This window comes from Macadamia integrifolia, unplaced genomic scaffold, assembly GCF_013358625.1.
Source record: "Macadamia integrifolia cultivar HAES 741 unplaced genomic scaffold, SCU_Mint_v3 scaffold629, whole genome shotgun sequence".
NCBI lineage: Eukaryota > Viridiplantae > Streptophyta > Magnoliopsida > Proteales > Proteaceae > Macadamia > Macadamia integrifolia.
In genome coordinates, this window is record NW_024870501.1 from 74,210 (window position 1) to 92,626 (window position 18,417).

Consider the following 18,417-nt stretch of genomic DNA (forward strand, 5'->3'; position numbering starts at 1 on the left):
CAGAGCTTGAATATGCTAAAGTTCAGTAGACAATGCAAATTTAGAGCTCATCCAAATGAAGTATCATGAGGACCAAATTAAATGTAACCAAGCTGAGACAGCCAACCCAACAATGCACAGCATTTGACACAGCAAAAAGGACTAAACTATAACTGCAGAATAAAATCAGAACACCCAAAGGGAAAAGATTGAAACAATTTTCTTCAAGCCCGTGTTTGTTTGCAGACAACAAATGCAGACAGGGATGGAACCAATTTTGTTGAATCAAGGTCCAAGTCACAAATTCAATGCACATTTGGTTCCTCATAATCCATAAGGCTTAAGTTGAACCAATGCCACTAATATTGTTATGTCTTTTAACCCAACACCTAGATGTTACAGTTTACAATTCCAACCAAGCTGATGCTAAACTATAGGTTAAATCAACAAACTGTTCATTAGATAATTCTAACTTGGGAAAAAAAGCTAATGCGTCTGGATAATCATATCCAGAGTAAAACTGGCTTTCAAATAAAGATAAAACAAAATTCTCCTGACCTATTTTATTACAATACATTATTATGATCTTCTTATGAAATAACCCATTTTATTATTTATATATTCAGAGAAAGATAATAGATTTAAATTCCAACTCGTGAATCATTAAGTATAAGTTTGGAAATTAGAGCTTCAAATGGATAAATAAAATAAATAAAGAAAAGGCATAAATGGAAGAGTTAATGGAATTTCGATAACTAACAAAAGGCATTATGAAGAGAAGCTGGGTGAGGGAAATATGGCACTTGCAATGTTGATTGGAATCTGAGAACGGTCATTATGTCTCATGCCTGAAGATAGTTTGGCTAGGAAGGACACCATAAAGAAACAAGAACGCTTCCTTCCAAGTTTGTGGTGAGCTATGGCAGAATAATTAGAGCATCCTTTATATAGGATACTGTAATGCATAGAAGTTGTATAGCCCTTTGAAGACCTATGCATGCTGCAAGGCCATTGGTAATGAAATTATGTTCTGTTATCTAACCACAGGAAGAAAAAAACTGGGACAGTAACCAGGCCCTCATCTTCCAGCATGAATTAGAAATTTGCATTCCCCAACAAGTACTGTGCAATTTCAAAAGCTTTGTTCTTTAAAACTTGAAGAAATAAATACCAAATTCCATATATAGTTCATCGTAAGCACTTTAAGCTTTCTGTGCGCTGAATATATCTCAAAAACTTGCCATCTTACCATTGGTATTTGACATCTTTTTTATACTTTCCCCAAACAAGTTGTTGTTTATCACTCTTTGGGATATCTTCAACAGCTCTGAGTATCTCCCCTTCAACAGCCTTTCCAGTAAGAGCAAGGGTTTCGATTTTTGGAAGTTCTGACAAGAAATAATTTGAACACGAAAAGAAAGCACTATGTAAGTTCCACTAATAAACAGTTTGCAGAATTAACACATGTAACTCTATTATATGGAAAGAATATTACAGTTGGAATGTTGAATCTAACAAACCAATTAACATGCCCCAGTGTGCCCCCATGTGGGATACGGGAAGACCCCCCCCTTCAAAAATTAAGGGACAACCCCACCATGTTATTAAAAGTGCAGAATAAAGTTCCATACTGGAATTTCTCTTCTACTTTTGACAGGAAACTATGTTTGCCAGGTTTCTCAGTTAGGCGGGGAAATTTTGATAGTTCCATTTATCTTTTTACTTTTCTATAGGCACTTAAAAAATTCACACCATATTTTTTATTAAACCGTCAATGATTTTCTTGCACGAATAAACAAATCCAAGAGATCCCTAAAAAATCAGATCTGAATTTCTGACACTGCTTTATTCAAGCAAAACTCATAAACAAAGTATCAGACTTGACTCTTTAGTAATTTTCTTTTAAACTCTTTCCTCTCCATTGGTTTTCAGACTCAAAAGGGCGGCGCCATACTCTACCAGCTATTCCACATTTACCCTATTCATCTTTATTTTCTTTTTTCTCCATCTGGAGTTTAAAATTCTTGATACTAGACAATAAACCAAATAAATTCAGTAACAAACTTCCCCCGATTTGTGAGCCAGCTTGATCAAGTTGCTTCAAGGGGGATGCAAGTCAATTCAATCAAAGTCAGAGACATTCAATCTTACTGAAAGATGTTAGACCAGGAAATAGGACATAAATAAAGCACTTTTTATTCAACCTCACCATTTGATACAAGACATAATCAAGATACAGGCAAGTCCATTTTATGAGGTTTTGAAAGAAAGGTTACCTGGAAGAATAATGCCAGTTGGCTCAGACAATCTGAGTTCCCCTACAACTGTATCCGAACGAACTGGGGTATAGCTGTAAGTCACATTTTGGAAAATTGTTTAACAGGTATAGATAAAAGTAAAGTTAACAGTAGTCAAGTACAAATAAAAAATTAAATGACCAAGGCAAAGCATCTGACAAGAACATCAAGGAAAATGAAACGAAGCACTTTCTGCAATAAAAACTTAACCATTATCCAGCAAACAAATTTACAATACAAATTCAAAATAAAATCAACACAACCCAAAATCAAGTCCCAAGTAATCCTAAATTCCACCCAAGTCTATCTATGATGCAGTCGAGATGCAGAAAAATCAGTAAAACTGAGCTCATTTTAGTGGAAATAAGCCCTGGGTTGGATTCTATGCATGTTGCGCCTTTGGGCCAATGGATTTTTATTGCAATAAGATGGGCCAACAATATGGGTAGGAGGAATGAATATAGGATTTACTTTATTATTTTGTCTAGTTTAAGTCCAATTTCTTTATATTATTTGTCAAATGTTTTAGTCAATTCGATAACTCAATCAAAACTACCAAGATTTCGCGAAACTGACGTCGAAACGGAAATGGGTGTGACTTTGGAGGAATGCAGGGTTTTGACCAAAATTTCAGCATTTCAGACGAGATTTCAGTTTTGACTCGGCTTCGGTACAAAAAAGTACATATAAAAATAGTTGTCAAAGCGTCAAATCGATCCAAGGCGGTGTAGGGGTGGCTAATCGATTTGGCGATGAATCGCCCATTATGGCATTGCCATGGCGATCAAATCGCCCATGTGCCATTTTTTATTTTCCCTATTTTGTAAAGTTAGTTAGTATGCTACTTTTTTATTTCCCCTATTCTCTAAAGTTATTTAGCATGCTATAAGGCTACAATATATACCCTATAACATATAAAACCAACATTAAGCAACATCAAATCATCAAAAATCAACATAGCCCTATCAAAATCACCCTGGGTTTTACAAAAAATCGACCGCCTAGTGAATCAGGCGTGACCTGGCGTCCATGGCGACGCCTATCAGCCAATGGCGACCGCTATTTGTGAGTCACGTAAATCGTAGCACTGCCATGAACTTCTTTTTCCGCCAGGACGCCAAATTGTCGCCTTGGCGACGCCATGGCAACTATGCATATAAAAGCACTGTTTTGATCAAAATTAATCAAAATTTTTCCCATTTAGTGAGTTTCGAGTGGTTAGGTCTGTTAGAGGGGGAAAACCCCAGGTTTGGTATTTTTAGCCAAATCGCCGACATTTCTTGATGGAACAAAGTGTTGCAAACTATTGCAATGCATCTATAGCAGCAATTTGTCGCATTTGAGCAAACTTAAGATAAGCTTTTCTGATGTAGATAAGTCACTTAATGGGCTTATTTTATTGCAAATAAGCCTTGGATTGGGTTATGTATGTGTTAGGCCTTTGATCCCATGGGTTTTCTTTGTAATGAGCCACTTTAATGGGCCTAAAATATGGGTAAAAAGTAGAAAAACGGGATTTAATTCATTAGCTTAGTTAGAGTCTTGTTTTGAGTCCATCTCCTTTGTTATTTCAGTTTTTAGTCAGTTTAGGTTTCCCTATTAGTGAATGACTAGTTAGTTACCTATTCCATATTGGAATTCTAGTCTAGTCCTATTTGGAGTCCAACTCCCATTATGTAATGTCTAGTCCTACTTGGAGTCTAACTCCTAATTAGGTTATGACTGCTAGTTTGCCCTCTTTATATAAAGGAGCTAATGTACTCTAATTGGACATATTTGAAGAATGATGAATTGAGTTAATGTTTGAGAACCTTTGGGCTGTGAGTGATTCTTCCCCTCCCCCTTCTTTATGCGATTTCTCTCCCTCCCTGGTTGGATTTGTGCAATATCTAATTGTGTGATCCCTTTCTCCCCCTGCTATTCCGATTTCCCCTCTCTTCCCTAAGGCCTACCCCATCATTTTCCCTCAAAGGTTTTGAGCGTTCCCAGAAATTTATGTAGCAGTTACATAGAGTTGGAGGAACAGTCTCACAGGGACTGTTTTAAACTTGGTTTTACACTTATACTCGTAACACTTTAACTGCGTAATATTAAATGATTTTTCTTCAAGCCCAATGCATATTTTAGTTGTTTTAATTGAATTTCATGTGTTGCAACACTAAATTATTTGAAGAATAGGCTATATTTGAGAAAGTATGCAGCAGGGTATGATGAACACTATCAACGTAGGTATGAAACCAAATTACCATTTAGGGTGTGTTTTTTCCAATCTAAAGGTTCCAATATGTTTAGAAATGCTTATTAGGGTTACTCTAAAGTTTCGGGCCAAAATATGACCATTTGACAACCGAAATAGCCAAACCATATGGCAATCCGAAACATACAGAGTTTCGGTCGAATACTGAAATCTCAAACCCTGGTATTAGTTAGGTTGGTATAGGTTTCTATGAGTCCAGTCTTATTTCAGTCTCTTTCCCTTATGATTTCAGTTTCCCAGTTGGTTTAAGTTACCTTATCCATTCAGGATCGGTTTAGACCTTTCATTTTTTGAGTTTGAATTTGTTTTTCAGTCTTCCATATAAGTTTGTAAGGGGCTAAAGCCTTGTACGTGGATTTGATGAATGGAGTTGGTTTCTTCTTTGATTTAGAATGTCCCTGCTGGGGTGATTCAGAAGGCTCATTGGTGGTGATTCCAAGGTTGGGGTACTGGTGGTTTTTTCACCATTGCAGATAAGCTAATGATTCCAAACCATATATCTTCTTTCTTATATATATTTTTTTTTCTATTTTAGTTTCAGTTTCAATTATGTTCATCCCTATTAAATCCTGATTTCAGAATCTATTACAAAAATCCTTTCCCATCAAACTCTAGTTTCCTACTTCAACTTGGATTTCTCCAAATCTATTGTTTTAATTTGATCTTTAAATTCTGATTTTAATTCCCGGATCTGCTTTTAGCTCTGAATCTTGTGACAGTTTCAAATTCCGATCTTTCCAATTAAAACCTGAAAATTCTGCTACAACTATGATCATTAAATTTTCAGATCTCTGGTTCTGTTTTGGCAATTCTATTCCCATATTCTGTTATTGTTTAATCAGTTATTAGAGCCTTGTCGTTGGGAAACACAATCTTTAACTACAACACAAGCCAAATTTTCAAATTTCAAACAGCCAATCAACTAAGAATTGTATGGTGTCTAAAAGATATTATACTAACAAAACTGAGGTAAATAGTTCAAGTCCTCAGAGCCAAATCTATCTAGTCAACAAATTTACTACCAATAACAAACAGAAAGCAGCCAAGGATTGTTACCCAAACAACAAACGGCAATTGAAATCTGCCTCCATAACTTCATAAGTGGTACTGCTCGCTCCATTAACAAGAACAATAGTTCCATCACTAGTTTCTCTATACCAGCTAAACAGGCTTGTTCCCTCATATCCACCATAATATTCACCTTCTCCAGAATATACACCAGAAGAAACTTCCTTAACATGAACATCAGATACTACTGGTGGAGCTGCATTAAATAACACCAGTAAGTGATAAAAAATAAGAATGGCATCCGATGACAAGTGCAAATATAAGGTAATCTTCGCAAGGGACCAAAAGAATGAATAATACATACCTTCTCTCTCTCAATTCTAAAATTCATGGATCAAAAACTAGTCAATAATAAACCTCATGGATCGGAAAAAGGTCGTTACTAAACAAATACCTGGGGTGACAGGATTATTGCTGATTGCAACCAATGGCTTCCCACAGATACCATCTGCACGTGTAGGCACCCAATATAAGGCCAAATAAGCCCCCAAATCTTCCAGTGACGGAGTGTATGCTCTGCAACAGAAATTTATCATTAGTTGGACAATAGAAGTTTTGCAAGGAAACACATCAGACCTGGTATATAGAAATTGGAACATGCTTCATGGTACAGCACAAAACTTACAATGTATTTCCACTTGAAAGAACATCTACAGAAGCCTTGGATATGTTCATCAAATCAGATCCCTGGAGCTTAGTCTTTGCTCTGTACCAAATATACTCTGCACTGCCTTCTTGTCCACCATAATATGACTTCTGGGGAACCACTTCTTCATCCTCACGGCAATCAGGAATGCTAAGTTCTAATCCCACAGGATCCGCTGTCTCAAAGAACACCATAAGACATTGCACAAATAATTTATGGCAATGAGTACAAATAGAAAAAGAGGAGCAAAAGGAAAGGCAATAATTGATAATAAATTTCATCTCCTAAAGTCCAAAAAGATTGAAAAGAAAACAGAGTAGCAGAGACTAGGATAAAGAAGCGAAAATCAGGTCTAAACAACATTGCAAGATGCATAAGTACAGTATTATCCCAGACTAATTTCATCCTAATGAGCCCTTGGATAACAAATGAACAATAATGCAGAAAGTACTCAGCATGTACCAAACGAAAGGTTTGGGCAGATATAAATAAGACAATTGGCATAAAGAAACCCAGTCAAACATGGAATCATAATATATCTAATTCCTAAAAGCATGCCAGACTATTGATTTTTCAAGAGAAGAAAACTTAATCAAAGAAAAAGAAGTTTCTGATAGCTTCTTGGTGCCATAAGAGTTTAGGACAGCAAAAGCTTGAACTCCAATACGAGGACCTCATGTTCGAACCTATTGAAGAACTACTATGCAACGCAAGGCTGGAATGCCCCTGGTTGGAAGTCGGGAATAGATTTAAAAAGGACTACTTTCCTCGTGGACTGTTGAAAGTGGGTAGACTTACTGGAGTACTCATACAGGCAACAGAAATACACAGGGCATAATCGAATTTTAAAATAAGTTTTCTTTTGCAATTTGTTCGAGTTGTACTTAGAATTCAAAAGAAAAGAAAAAAAATATAATCACTAAGTAAGAGTTGTATGTTTTTTCATTTCTTTTAAGTTGTTTACAATTTGGATCACTACGAACTGGATAACAATTTTCTTTGTCCAACCATCTTCCCACACATAGTTCTCATGACATCTAGCCAACCCAAGACGTTGGAGGGGGCCTGGACATCGAAGCAATACCAACAAGGCGCCTAAGTGCCGCCTTGGCAACTATGTGTCCATGCGTCATTCTCTTCATTTGGCAACGCTCAAAAGTTTCTTCATTTCAAATAGAAAACAGAAACAACCAATCAAGAAATATTACTATTTTTCTATCATGGGAAGTAGCAACATGCTCATGGCCCAATACTATCATTTCACAATAGAATGTCTAATTATATTTCAAATAATCAGAAGTCTCTTTGGATACAATAAGATCTGATTTCAGTTTTTGAAGGATGGGGTAAAGGGTGAATTGTCTGTCAAATCCATAGTTGTCAAGGCGACTGGCAACCCAAGGCGATTGAGACATTGGAGAGGGGGTAACAAAGTCAATGCCTTGAGAACTACAGTCATTATCTGATATTGAGATTTTAAGTGAACCAGGTGACTGCCATTCATCTCCCCCACCACCACCCCAGGGTATAAAGAAAAAAAAAATAAAGGAAAAAGGCTTCACAAATTGGCAGGTTGGGTCATAATACTGCAGATATTATTTTTAAGATCCAAGGCCGTTAATATGATGTCACATTTTGATTTGGAATTCTTTAGATTACAAAGGGTGCTGGCAATTCATCTGAAAATGATTGTCCATCATGTCCATCCTTTAAGATCCTAAAGAGGTGGTGTTGTGGAAACTGTTTCTTTCTCTTTATAATGGAAATTCAGAAGGAAATGAACAGCCAAACAGGCAGAACTTTAATCATAAGTACAGGTCAGACACATAATTATGCGCTTCTACAGTTTGAATCTGCATCTTTATGTAATCAGTTTTCTTTCCTTTCCAGATAAGAAAAAAATTCTAAAAGAAAATTTGTTGAAGCAGGCAGATTAGGGTGATCATGGTGGTCATTGATCCTTTCTCTAATTTTGTGATAAGATTAATACAAGAGGAGTAGTGAAAGCATTTCTGTTACATGGTACAGTACCAGCATGCTTCCTTTTGCTTTGATTTTTTACAACACATTTTTAAGCACTTGGTTCACTTTTAATGAATTAATTTCGGCATCAACAATCTAATGCAGAAGATTAAAATAGGTTTCCGAAAGAATCAACATACCCGGGACAATATCATCTGATACAATACTCCTAGGAGTCCCTTTCATTCCATCTCTCCTTACAGGAGTGTAAACAAGCTCAATGCGTCTACCAACATCCTCAAGAGTCAAATCCAGAAACTCTGCCCACAAAACAATCTAGATATTTATTATCCCATATGATAATAGACCATTTTTCCCTGAGATAATATAGTTACCAAGGCATGGAATAACTTACCATCATCACTTACTTTCTCCTTCACACTCCTACTTCTTACCCTAAACCATTCATGGGAGCACCTTCCTCTCTCACTGAATGAAAGACAAGAATGGAAGAACTTCAAGTTTGGATAAAATAAAGAAGCCGAGAGTTTAAGTTTTACAGTTAAAGCCAAGAGTTCTGCACAATTCCTCACCCTCCACTGTATGTGGCAATGAAACTTAGCCGTTGTCCTTCCACTGTGGACCCCTGAAATTCAAGTGATTGACAAGTTGGTGGTCCTGCATCATAAATCCACACATAAATAAAAACTTATTTACATTACTTTTCCTTTCTTAAGCTAGAAAACAAATGAACAATTATCAGCATCATCAAACCTCAAATATTATATAGTTTGGAGCATAGTTATCAAGGCAACAAAGCAACCCAAGGTGGTGAATGGGTGCCTAGGCGCTTAGGCAACAAGGCGCCCAAGAGTTATTTTTTATTTCCCCTGTTTTCTAGCATTATTAAGTATGCTACAACTGTAACACTAATTTCATCAAAAATCAATATTAAGCCATATCAAATCATTAAAATCAACATTAAGTCGCATCAAGTCATCAAAAATTAACATTTAGAGAAATGTTCTTGATCCCTAGTAAGTCTGATTGGTCAAATGCTTTTACTTTCACATGAGACTTTTTGTATTAGGTAAAGCACAAAGTCAGCTTTCCAACAAATACAAGATTGCCTAAATCTAATTTATACTGAAGGAGTAATGTTGCGGTCAAACCTTATTTGATGTGCATGAATGTTGTTTAAGATCACCCTAAATGAAAATAAACATTTAGACATCAAAACAAAAAATTATTTTTCCACTCTTTTGGTTTTAGTGATGTTCCATCAGAATATGATTTATGAAATTTTTAGACTTGAGAAAAACCCTACATTTGAAAGTTGAAGACCCATACAACCAAATTCATTTTTTGTCCTTGAACTAGGGAGCTGACTTTTTATCCTTTTGGAATTTGAATTTTTAATTATTTTTATTAGATTCATTGGGGAGGTGTTTGTTTTTCTACGAATAATATATTAAGTAAATGGAGAGATAATTACAAATTCATTTACTTAATCGATACCATTTCGAGTCCAGGCTTCAAATTAAACCAACGCCTTGCACTAAGGCAACAGTGACATCATGGTTCATGATCCCGGCAGATCTCGTTTTTTTAGATTAACGAGACAAGATCACAGACGAGTTGTAAAAACGACAAGATCTCGTTGAGATCTTACCAAATCTCACAAGATCTCGCCTCTCTTTCTACTTTTTTGAAGAAAAAACACCACGGCAAGAATTTTGGTACTTTTGCTTAAGGATCTCCATTCCTATCTTATGTCATTTCAAATTTTCAAATGCATGTTAATGTGACTCATCAGTCATCAATGTTAATTGTTAATCAATTAAATAATTGTCTATAAATAATTGTCTATGATGTCTTTTAAATTCTTAAGATTATGGTGTGTCATGTGGATTGGGGAAAAGAGCATACTAACATAGGGTCCAAAGAGCCGGAGACTACTTACATAGGGTACGAAGTCAAAGTACCATTTTAAGTTTGATTTTTAAAAAACTGATGTTTCCATTGTGTTTAGAAGTCCTAAAATAGGGTAAATACCTAGTCTCAAGGGACTACAAAGACCATATGACCACCAAGACCAACCACTGAGTTGACAGCGAAAAAATACATGATCTCGGTGAGATCTCTCTTTTTTGAATTAGCGAGATAGGGGGCAAGAGCGAGATTTTAAACCATGAGTGACATAGACCCCAAAATATCCCCTTGGACGCCAAGGCAACGTCTTGAAAACTATGGGTTGGAGCACACCTATACACTCTTCGGAAACTCATTTTAATGAATGAACAAATTATTCCACCGATTTATACTTGAATACAAAATGAAATTCACAACCATAAATAAATGCTTACCAGGTACAATGGGTCCAATTTGTTCTGAAACAACAGTGCGACCACGAGCCCAATCACTTCTGACAGGTTCACATGAAACAGAAATATAGAAGCCAATATCATCGCTTGATAGCATATAGGATGCTGTTGTGGCACCTTTAATTTCAGTCTGTGTTCCATCTGAACTAGTCTGCAACATATTACACAAAACTTTACAAATGTAAATAACACATCAAATAACAAAATTTTACTAGGAACCCATCTACTTTTGTAGCAAAGGTAAGAAAGGAGAGTTGTCTTCTAACATATCAGAGGACATATTATTAGCAGATATGTTATGGGGGAGGGTTCCCTCCATGGCAAATGGGACAGACTGCCTCCAGGGACCTTAATTTTAGACCATATGGCAGCTCGGTTGGCGCTGGAATTTGGTTGATCCCTTATGCCATATGTCAGAATAAAGGTTGGAGAAGTTGTTAGGAAGTCAATTTACAGAAGAAAAAAAACTTTGGATCATTGAAAAAACAAGGGTAAGGGTCTACAAGGGTAGGATGTCTGACTGAGAAGGGCCATGAAACATACACATGGCCAATTCAAAGAGCAACTCACCACTACCCAATGGCAAGAACAACCAAATCAGCCTTGGTGTAGCACAAATCCAAGCCCCGTAAAGAAACTATCTCAAATGTCCATGGGAGTACTTTCCATAAACTATTGATACTCTCTAATCAGTACATACGAAATATAAAACAACAAAGTAGATTACTGATCATGATTCTTTAGAAACCATAAGAAGAAAATTTTGTCAAACAAAGAAAACTAAATATACCAGATACCAACGGAAAACTGAATTCCCCTCTTCTCCTCCCCAGTACTTTTTGTCAACATGCAATTTGGTCCCTTCAATGGCCTTTCCTACTATTTGTAGATAAAGCAGTCTTGGAGTACCTATTCATTGAGTAGTACACAATAAATAAATAGTAAGCAACAAATACAGAAAAAAAGTCAAAAGTCATAATGCATAAAGTTAATTTTATGAATCAAAACAATATGCAGGACGAGTGTGACAATGATGCAACACCCATTTTAAGTCTGAAAAATACTTCTGTACATAAAGGAATCATACGGCAGACCCTGCTAAGAGATGCCCAATTCCCCATCATGCAGCTTTATTCAAAGAATAAATGCTTTTATTGACCAAGAAAAATCACTTTGGCAGTAGAACCACCTTTCATTAATAGCAAAATCCAGTGTAAAGAAAGATACTCAGCTTCACCATGTTCTTTATTCTATATGGGGCATTCTCTCTCATACAAAAACATAAATTTAGTCACTTGCTTCATGAAGTACTTTATCTGACCCGCATATTTCAAAATGCCCTACTGCAGTTTATCCCAAAAAAGTATACTAGGTGATGGTCCTTCCATGCCCTTCGAAGCAAAATAGAAGAAAATTTCTAAATTGTTACAGTTCCAAAAGAGATGGTTACAGTAATTACTTCTCATACTCTGAGAAGTTGTTGAAGCTGTCATGCTAAAAATCTCATCCTTTAACACGCCTTAAATGCAGCTAAGAAATCAGAATTTAAATCCAACAGCAAGCGTTTACTGCTTAGTAGTGACACAGTGGCATTCGAGTGGATGGAGCGACACGATAGACTTTGGAAACAAAAGCCCAAGAGGTCCAGTCCAGTCTAAACCATTGGCCCAAGTTTGGGTCCACATAAGGCCTGTAGGAATTAATTAGAGTCTTTTTGTTTAGTTGGGGGCATCCTTGTAATTTTATTTAAATTCCAGGGAAGTATTATAATTTATTATTTTTACTGTGGGGCCCAATGATAGATCATTGGGTTTATCTGGAGTTGGAATAATTAATGTCAGTCTAGTCAACTTATCAAAAAAAAAAAAAGTCAGTCTTGTCAGTATTTGTAATAAGTCTATTAGGTTCCATAGTGTTATTTAATGCTGTTCGAATTTGTTTTAACTTCCCTTACCCCTCTATTCTCTCTCTTCTCTTTTCTTCACATTACTGTTCACAGTTCGGTTCAAGTCTCTCTTCTCTTTCTTCTCTCTTTCTCCCTTTCTTTCTCTCCCCTGCTAGACCTTTGCTTCCCAGATCTGTTCCCTAGGCTGCAGGCTTGAAGGATGTCTTCTCTGTTATCAGAATTTTTTAAACAGGGCAGTCTATATTCTATTATTAGAAGTCAATATCGGAATCTATTAGAACACAATAATTTCTGTTTCTGATTGGATCACTTTTCTGAAACTGATCTTTAGTTCTATTTCCTGCTATTCTTCAGTTCTATTTACTATTGTATAATTAGAATTTCAACTGAGCATTGAAATTGCCTGTCCACCCAACTTGAAACCTACTGAAGACCTCACATGCACTTTCACAGTCCCCCATTCTTGGATGGAACACAAACTCTGCAGTCCAATAATGCAGAACATCACAAACTGCAACAATATTTGTCAAATAATAGGGAAATGTAATCACCAGGACGAACACGCTCCTGCCCCAAGGAGGTCCTTGGTTCACCAGCAATCCCATCGTCACGTACAGGAGTGCATTTAAAGGAAACAAACTTGCCAATAGCATCTTTTGTTATACGATACTGAAGAAGCCCTGATGCCTCAGATATTAAAGTACCCGAATCAGCTTCAACCTGCAGCAACATTAAGATACAACTACATCAGATATCGGTCATGATTCAGCAATGAATCCAGGATGTAGTCAAGAACTCGTTTTTAGTATAGATACAAATGACAAATTATTTAATTTTCCAAGTTAATAATAAAAAAATAAAAAATTTTAAAATATATAAAAATAAATAAATAAAGATGTCTTACATATTATATTTATAATATGTTCAAGCAAAACTTCCCATATTCAACCATTCCACAATGTTTTATTTCCTGAGTACAAGTTGACATTAGTGATGGCAGTATGCTCAAGCAGGCAGGTTGCTTTCAAACTTATCATGAAACAGCATTCAGAGAGGCTGAAAGAGCTAAAGGCAATTATATGAGATTCAGTAAGTAAACAGTTCAGGGACATGGACACAATGACATAGAAGAAGCCAGAAATCCTGTTTGTAAGCAGAAGTTCATCTCTGTGCATATCTGCTTTGGGGTCCTTAGTGTTGCATAGTGAGGAGTTCTTTTTTATTGAAAATCTGTATTCAGGTATACTGTATAACATAGTAAAGCGAGAAAACCTCAATAAGACAGCAACTCTTAGCCCCTATAGAACTGATTCCAATACCCTCAGCAGAAGTTTGTACCTCGTGAAGATACCAATTGTACAGACTTTTGCCTTCATGGCCCCCTATATATCCATAAGATGCAGTCAGCATTTCACCCTCACAATAATCACCAGTGACGGAGAGAAAATTCAGGCTCGGGGGAAGAGCTGCAATTAAGGAGAACACTTATCAGTACAATAAAAATAAGCAATTGTATGCAAAATGAAATTTACATAGTGGAAGAGCTGCAAGTTAGATACTCATGACTCATCACTCTGGTAAAAATAAAAAAGGTAAGCCAAATGAAACTCAAGTACCAGCTAGAACCCTGGAATAAGTTGGGTAGCCGTGGGCCATTACGCTCAAATAAAATAGACAGGAAAAACACACACACACACACACACACATGAAAATCTTCAAATGCTTGAATGTTAACAAATGAAAATCTTCAAATGCCTAATTATAATTCCATGTCCATGCACACATTTCTCTCTCTTAAACAAAGAGAGAGAGAGAGAGAGAGAGAGAATAATAAAAAATACCAACTTCTGCCATAAACACAGCAGGGAGGAAGCGGGGAAGAATAAATCACAAGAGATAATAACAGTGTCAAGACCTGTCACCCACTTAGTTGCAAGATTCAAGAATAAACCACAAACGCTAATCATGGCTTAAAAAAGAGCAACAACGAAGATGAAGGAAAAAAAAATGGTTACGTCACTAGGTTGCAACAATAAAGGACCAATCTACTTACTCTCAACTGCTTTTTCGGAAATAACATATGCTGGATCACCAGATTCACCATCTGGAGCCATGGGGGTAAACTTTGCAACAATATAATAGCCAACAGCTCCCAAAGGTATGCGAAAAGCCTGTAGAAAGGTGAAAGCCCTGTTGAGATGATGCATAAAGAAGACAAGCCCCAAACAAGTGCAGTGAATATAGGAATAATAATTAAGAGAACCATAAAATAAAAGGAGTTGAAGCTGTACTCACCTTGGCAATTTTGGATGCGCTTACAGCTTCAAGACCATTCTCACCATCCAACTTTGAAGAATTTGTTTTAAACCACTGGACTCTACTTGACCCTTCAGTACCTCCAGTGACAGTAGCAGTTACAGTCACCTTACTCCCCTCCCTGGTATCTCCAATTATCTTCAAATTAGTGACTTTTGGCGGTGCTGGATTTGGATGAAGACAAACAGAGAAAAAGAAAGACAATTAACAGCATTCTGACAATCATACTAATTGAATAAATCTTAGATTGTTGACAAGCGAAATATTTCAGAATGATTAAATAAACTTGAAAACCATGACCATGTTTTAAGCAACATAAGCAAGGAGAAATCCAAAGGATATTGAACAATCATGAAGCAAGCTTACTCCTGTATCAAGAAATCAATAAGCATAACACTCCAAAAGGAAACGGATAAACAATTGCCTCAAAAAGGAAAAAATTTATGGAGGATATTTCCCTCCATAATTATGAGGAAGTATGCAACCACCCCAATATGTTTACGGAGCATGTAAATAAAGCACTTGATCTTGCGTGCTATAAGACCAGCCATACTTTCACACTTGAAAATAGATAAACCATTGGGAGAGAAAATTCTATGGAGATCCATGCTAAAGCATTTGTTAGGGCAAAGCAGAAAAGCAGTAATTATAGAAATTTTGAAGCTACCTATATGTGAGGAAACAACTAAATTTTCAAGGGCTTACTTGGACAGACTAAACGAGTGCAATAAGTAATGAGTGGGTATTTGATACAACAGTTCAAAACATTCTGCTAAAATAATATATAATTAATCAGAAGTATTTTAAGACATCAAACACATCACAGACACAAGTATTATATGACATCAGCTGCATCAGATTGCTCCACCCATCATTCAATAATAACTTCCACAAAAACAAAATGTCACATAAAGTTTTCTCCATCAGTAAATCATATTATACACTACGCACTTACCTTTCTTTACAATCTGAGTGACAACTGATACAGATTTCCCTTCCTGGCCTGTGAAAAAGAATTTGAAGAAACAGGAACACAACACAATAAAATTGCAATGAGTTGTGATCCAAAAATGTTATTGGAAATTCGATTCCCAACAATCAAAAGCGAATTACTTTACCCTCAAAGTTGATGGGTATATATACAAAAGCCAAGCGTCGGCCCACATGCTCTTTGGTCAAGGTATACTCAGCAGTCCCAGTTGATACCAGTTCAAAATCACTGCAGTCATAGAGAAAATTTCTGTTGTCAAAGACAAAGAACAGATGGAGAGCAGCTACATTTGGGAACAGATTGAAGATTTGCCAACCCGACTCCCAGTAAAATTAGAAAAATGGTGAATGTGAAAAAATTAATAATAAACTTGCAGGAATAGTTGTTCCTATGGATAAAATCTTTAAATTTGGGAAAGGATTTAACTTGAGACGAACCAATTTATCTAGAAATGCATGAAAGTAATTCTTCCCCTTTTTTACCTCAAAGGGACGCATGTTAGATAGTTAAGGCAGGCTTCGAACACAGGTATATGGCACCAAGTGCCAACACATTTAAAAATTTAGCTGACTATTAAGTCCACAAATCTAATACCACGAAGAGTTGAGAAATTTAATTTAACGAAGCAGAAGCAACCACATGACTTAAAAATGCAGTAATACAACAGGCAGATTATGAAAAAAAAAAAGCAAAATATTCGCAGCGCCAAGTACAAAATCCAGGAGCCAGACATGAAATATTCTGGCCACATATTACTCCCAACTTTGTATACTTAGAATATAGTCTACTATTCAAAGAATTGCTAAGAGTTAACAAATCTCAATTCCAACTTCTAATACTTTATCAGTCACTAACAACAAGAGAGCTACTCTACAGCAAGCTACACCTTGGGCAACAGAATATGCATCTTAAAAAACCCATCAACCACCTTAGTTCGAAACTGGAAAAGACCTATCAAGTGGCATCAACCCATGAAAGACAAGATTAACAGTTCACAATAAAGAAAAGTTTTACAGGTTTCCAGAAATATTAAAAAGCCCAACAAATAAAATAGTGCATCTTTAAGTCGCATACTACAATCACAGGCAAACCACAATTTCAGAAATCCAAACACAGACACGTCCATATATTGTCCTTCATACATCAAGGAAAATGTTTCTTAACTTCACATATGCAGCGTTTAAAGCACATGCTCAAAACAAGCAGACATGCATGAAAAATAAAATGCATTGCATGTACGTAGGCTCAGGAGAAGTATGATAAAAGTTTTGCCTTGTGTCAGACACAATAATAGATGACGGAGACTTTCTAACTTCAGAAAAGTAAGCACCATTGTCACAGACTGCCGCAGAGAAGTGAAGTAGCATATGGGAATCCTTAAGCCTACAATAGTCAGGACAAGGGGGAAAAAAGAAAGAAAAACTACAAACCCACTATCATTGCTCTCTCGTAACCACTCAAACTTGCTGGGACCTTCCCTTCCTCCAAAGTATTCCCCAACCCCTCTTAAAGTATTTCCTTCAACAGCTTCTCCAAGAATCCGCACATTATTGACTGATGGAGCAGCTGCAAATCATACAGCAATCAAAGCCTTCAGTAGAAAATAATGAGGCTGCTCATAGTTCAAAACATTAGAAAACAGTTAACTGAAAGTACCTGTCCGGAAAAAATATAAGAAGAGGGAAAACAAAAAGAAATACGCAAAAAATCACATGATCCTTGATAATAATATAAACATAGTTGAATAAAATAAAAATACAACATTAACGATGATGAATATGATTAGGACAGGCACCAGTAGAGAGGAATCTCTAGGCGTTCCAGGCATAGAACCGACACTTTAATGGTGCCTATCTAGACCTTAGCCTATTCTATGTTTTCAAAACCGGACCAGATGGACAATGTACAAAGTTAGATTGGAACTGCCCTCTTTTTAAGTCGGTCTAGACTCTAGACTCTAGATATAAACATCTAGGACTAAACCAGAATGAAACCATCTGGTTTATTTCGACAATTTCCTCAGTTAAAGATCATGTAAAGCTGTGCCTACAGAGACTCAAAGAAGTAGCCTCCCACAAGAGCAGAAAAGCATCAACTCCTCTTGTTTAATACTTTCCTCTTTTTTCTTTATCACTTTTTTTTACTTTCCTAGAATGATAATTTTTCAATTAACTTTTGATTTATGTTTGAAGAATCAAAACCAGACCCTGGCTCCTTTTCAGTTCGATGTCTGGACCAGTTTTAAAAACAATGACTGCCATGCAGCTGGTGCTCAGATACTGAAAAAGTTTACCTTTGATTCATGTGTGAAGGTGCTAGCTAAAAAGCATCACAACATGAGGCACAGTCAATAGGTTGATTTTGTTCAGAATATGTATGGCTGATAATACCAAATTACTAATGATTTTGAAACTGGCTTCAAGACTTGACATATGGCCATCCACATGGTCCCAAACGTATCCATGGTTAGGATTGCCACATCAGCCCCCCATAGTTTTGACAGGTGAAAGTAGATATGAAGGGAATCCACTAGATGACAGGTCATCCTGTTGAGATGGCCTACAAAATTTGAAACATAGATAATCCAAGGGGTGCTCTATCCATACAATAG

The 18,417-nt window shown here is 36.4% G+C and overlaps 1 protein-coding gene across 1 annotated transcript in view; it reads right to left on the reverse strand.

Moving 5' to 3' along the window:
- The window catches only part of LOC122069516 (187-kDa microtubule-associated protein AIR9), a 40,605-nt gene that overhangs the window by 9,619 nt on the left and 12,569 nt on the right, over nt 1–18,417 (reverse strand). The window contains exons 15-31 of the mRNA XM_042633546.1: nt 17,237–17,372; nt 15,934–16,034; nt 15,771–15,818; nt 14,795–14,979; nt 14,553–14,670; nt 13,838–13,965; nt 13,051–13,219; nt 11,384–11,502; nt 10,576–10,744; nt 8,803–8,887; nt 8,625–8,698; nt 8,410–8,529; nt 6,227–6,422; nt 5,996–6,117; nt 5,590–5,797; nt 2,256–2,329; nt 1,229–1,367 (exon numbers count right to left, since the gene is read on the reverse strand). Of these exons, the coding sequence (XP_042489480.1) occupies nt 1,229–1,367; nt 2,256–2,329; nt 5,590–5,797; nt 5,996–6,117; nt 6,227–6,422; nt 8,410–8,529; nt 8,625–8,698; nt 8,803–8,887; nt 10,576–10,744; nt 11,384–11,502; nt 13,051–13,219; nt 13,838–13,965; nt 14,553–14,670; nt 14,795–14,979; nt 15,771–15,818; nt 15,934–16,034; nt 17,237–17,372 (2,191 nt within the window). The remainder of the gene's footprint in view (nt 1–1,228; nt 1,368–2,255; nt 2,330–5,589; nt 5,798–5,995; nt 6,118–6,226; nt 6,423–8,409; nt 8,530–8,624; nt 8,699–8,802; nt 8,888–10,575; nt 10,745–11,383; nt 11,503–13,050; nt 13,220–13,837; nt 13,966–14,552; nt 14,671–14,794; nt 14,980–15,770; nt 15,819–15,933; nt 16,035–17,236; nt 17,373–18,417) is intronic.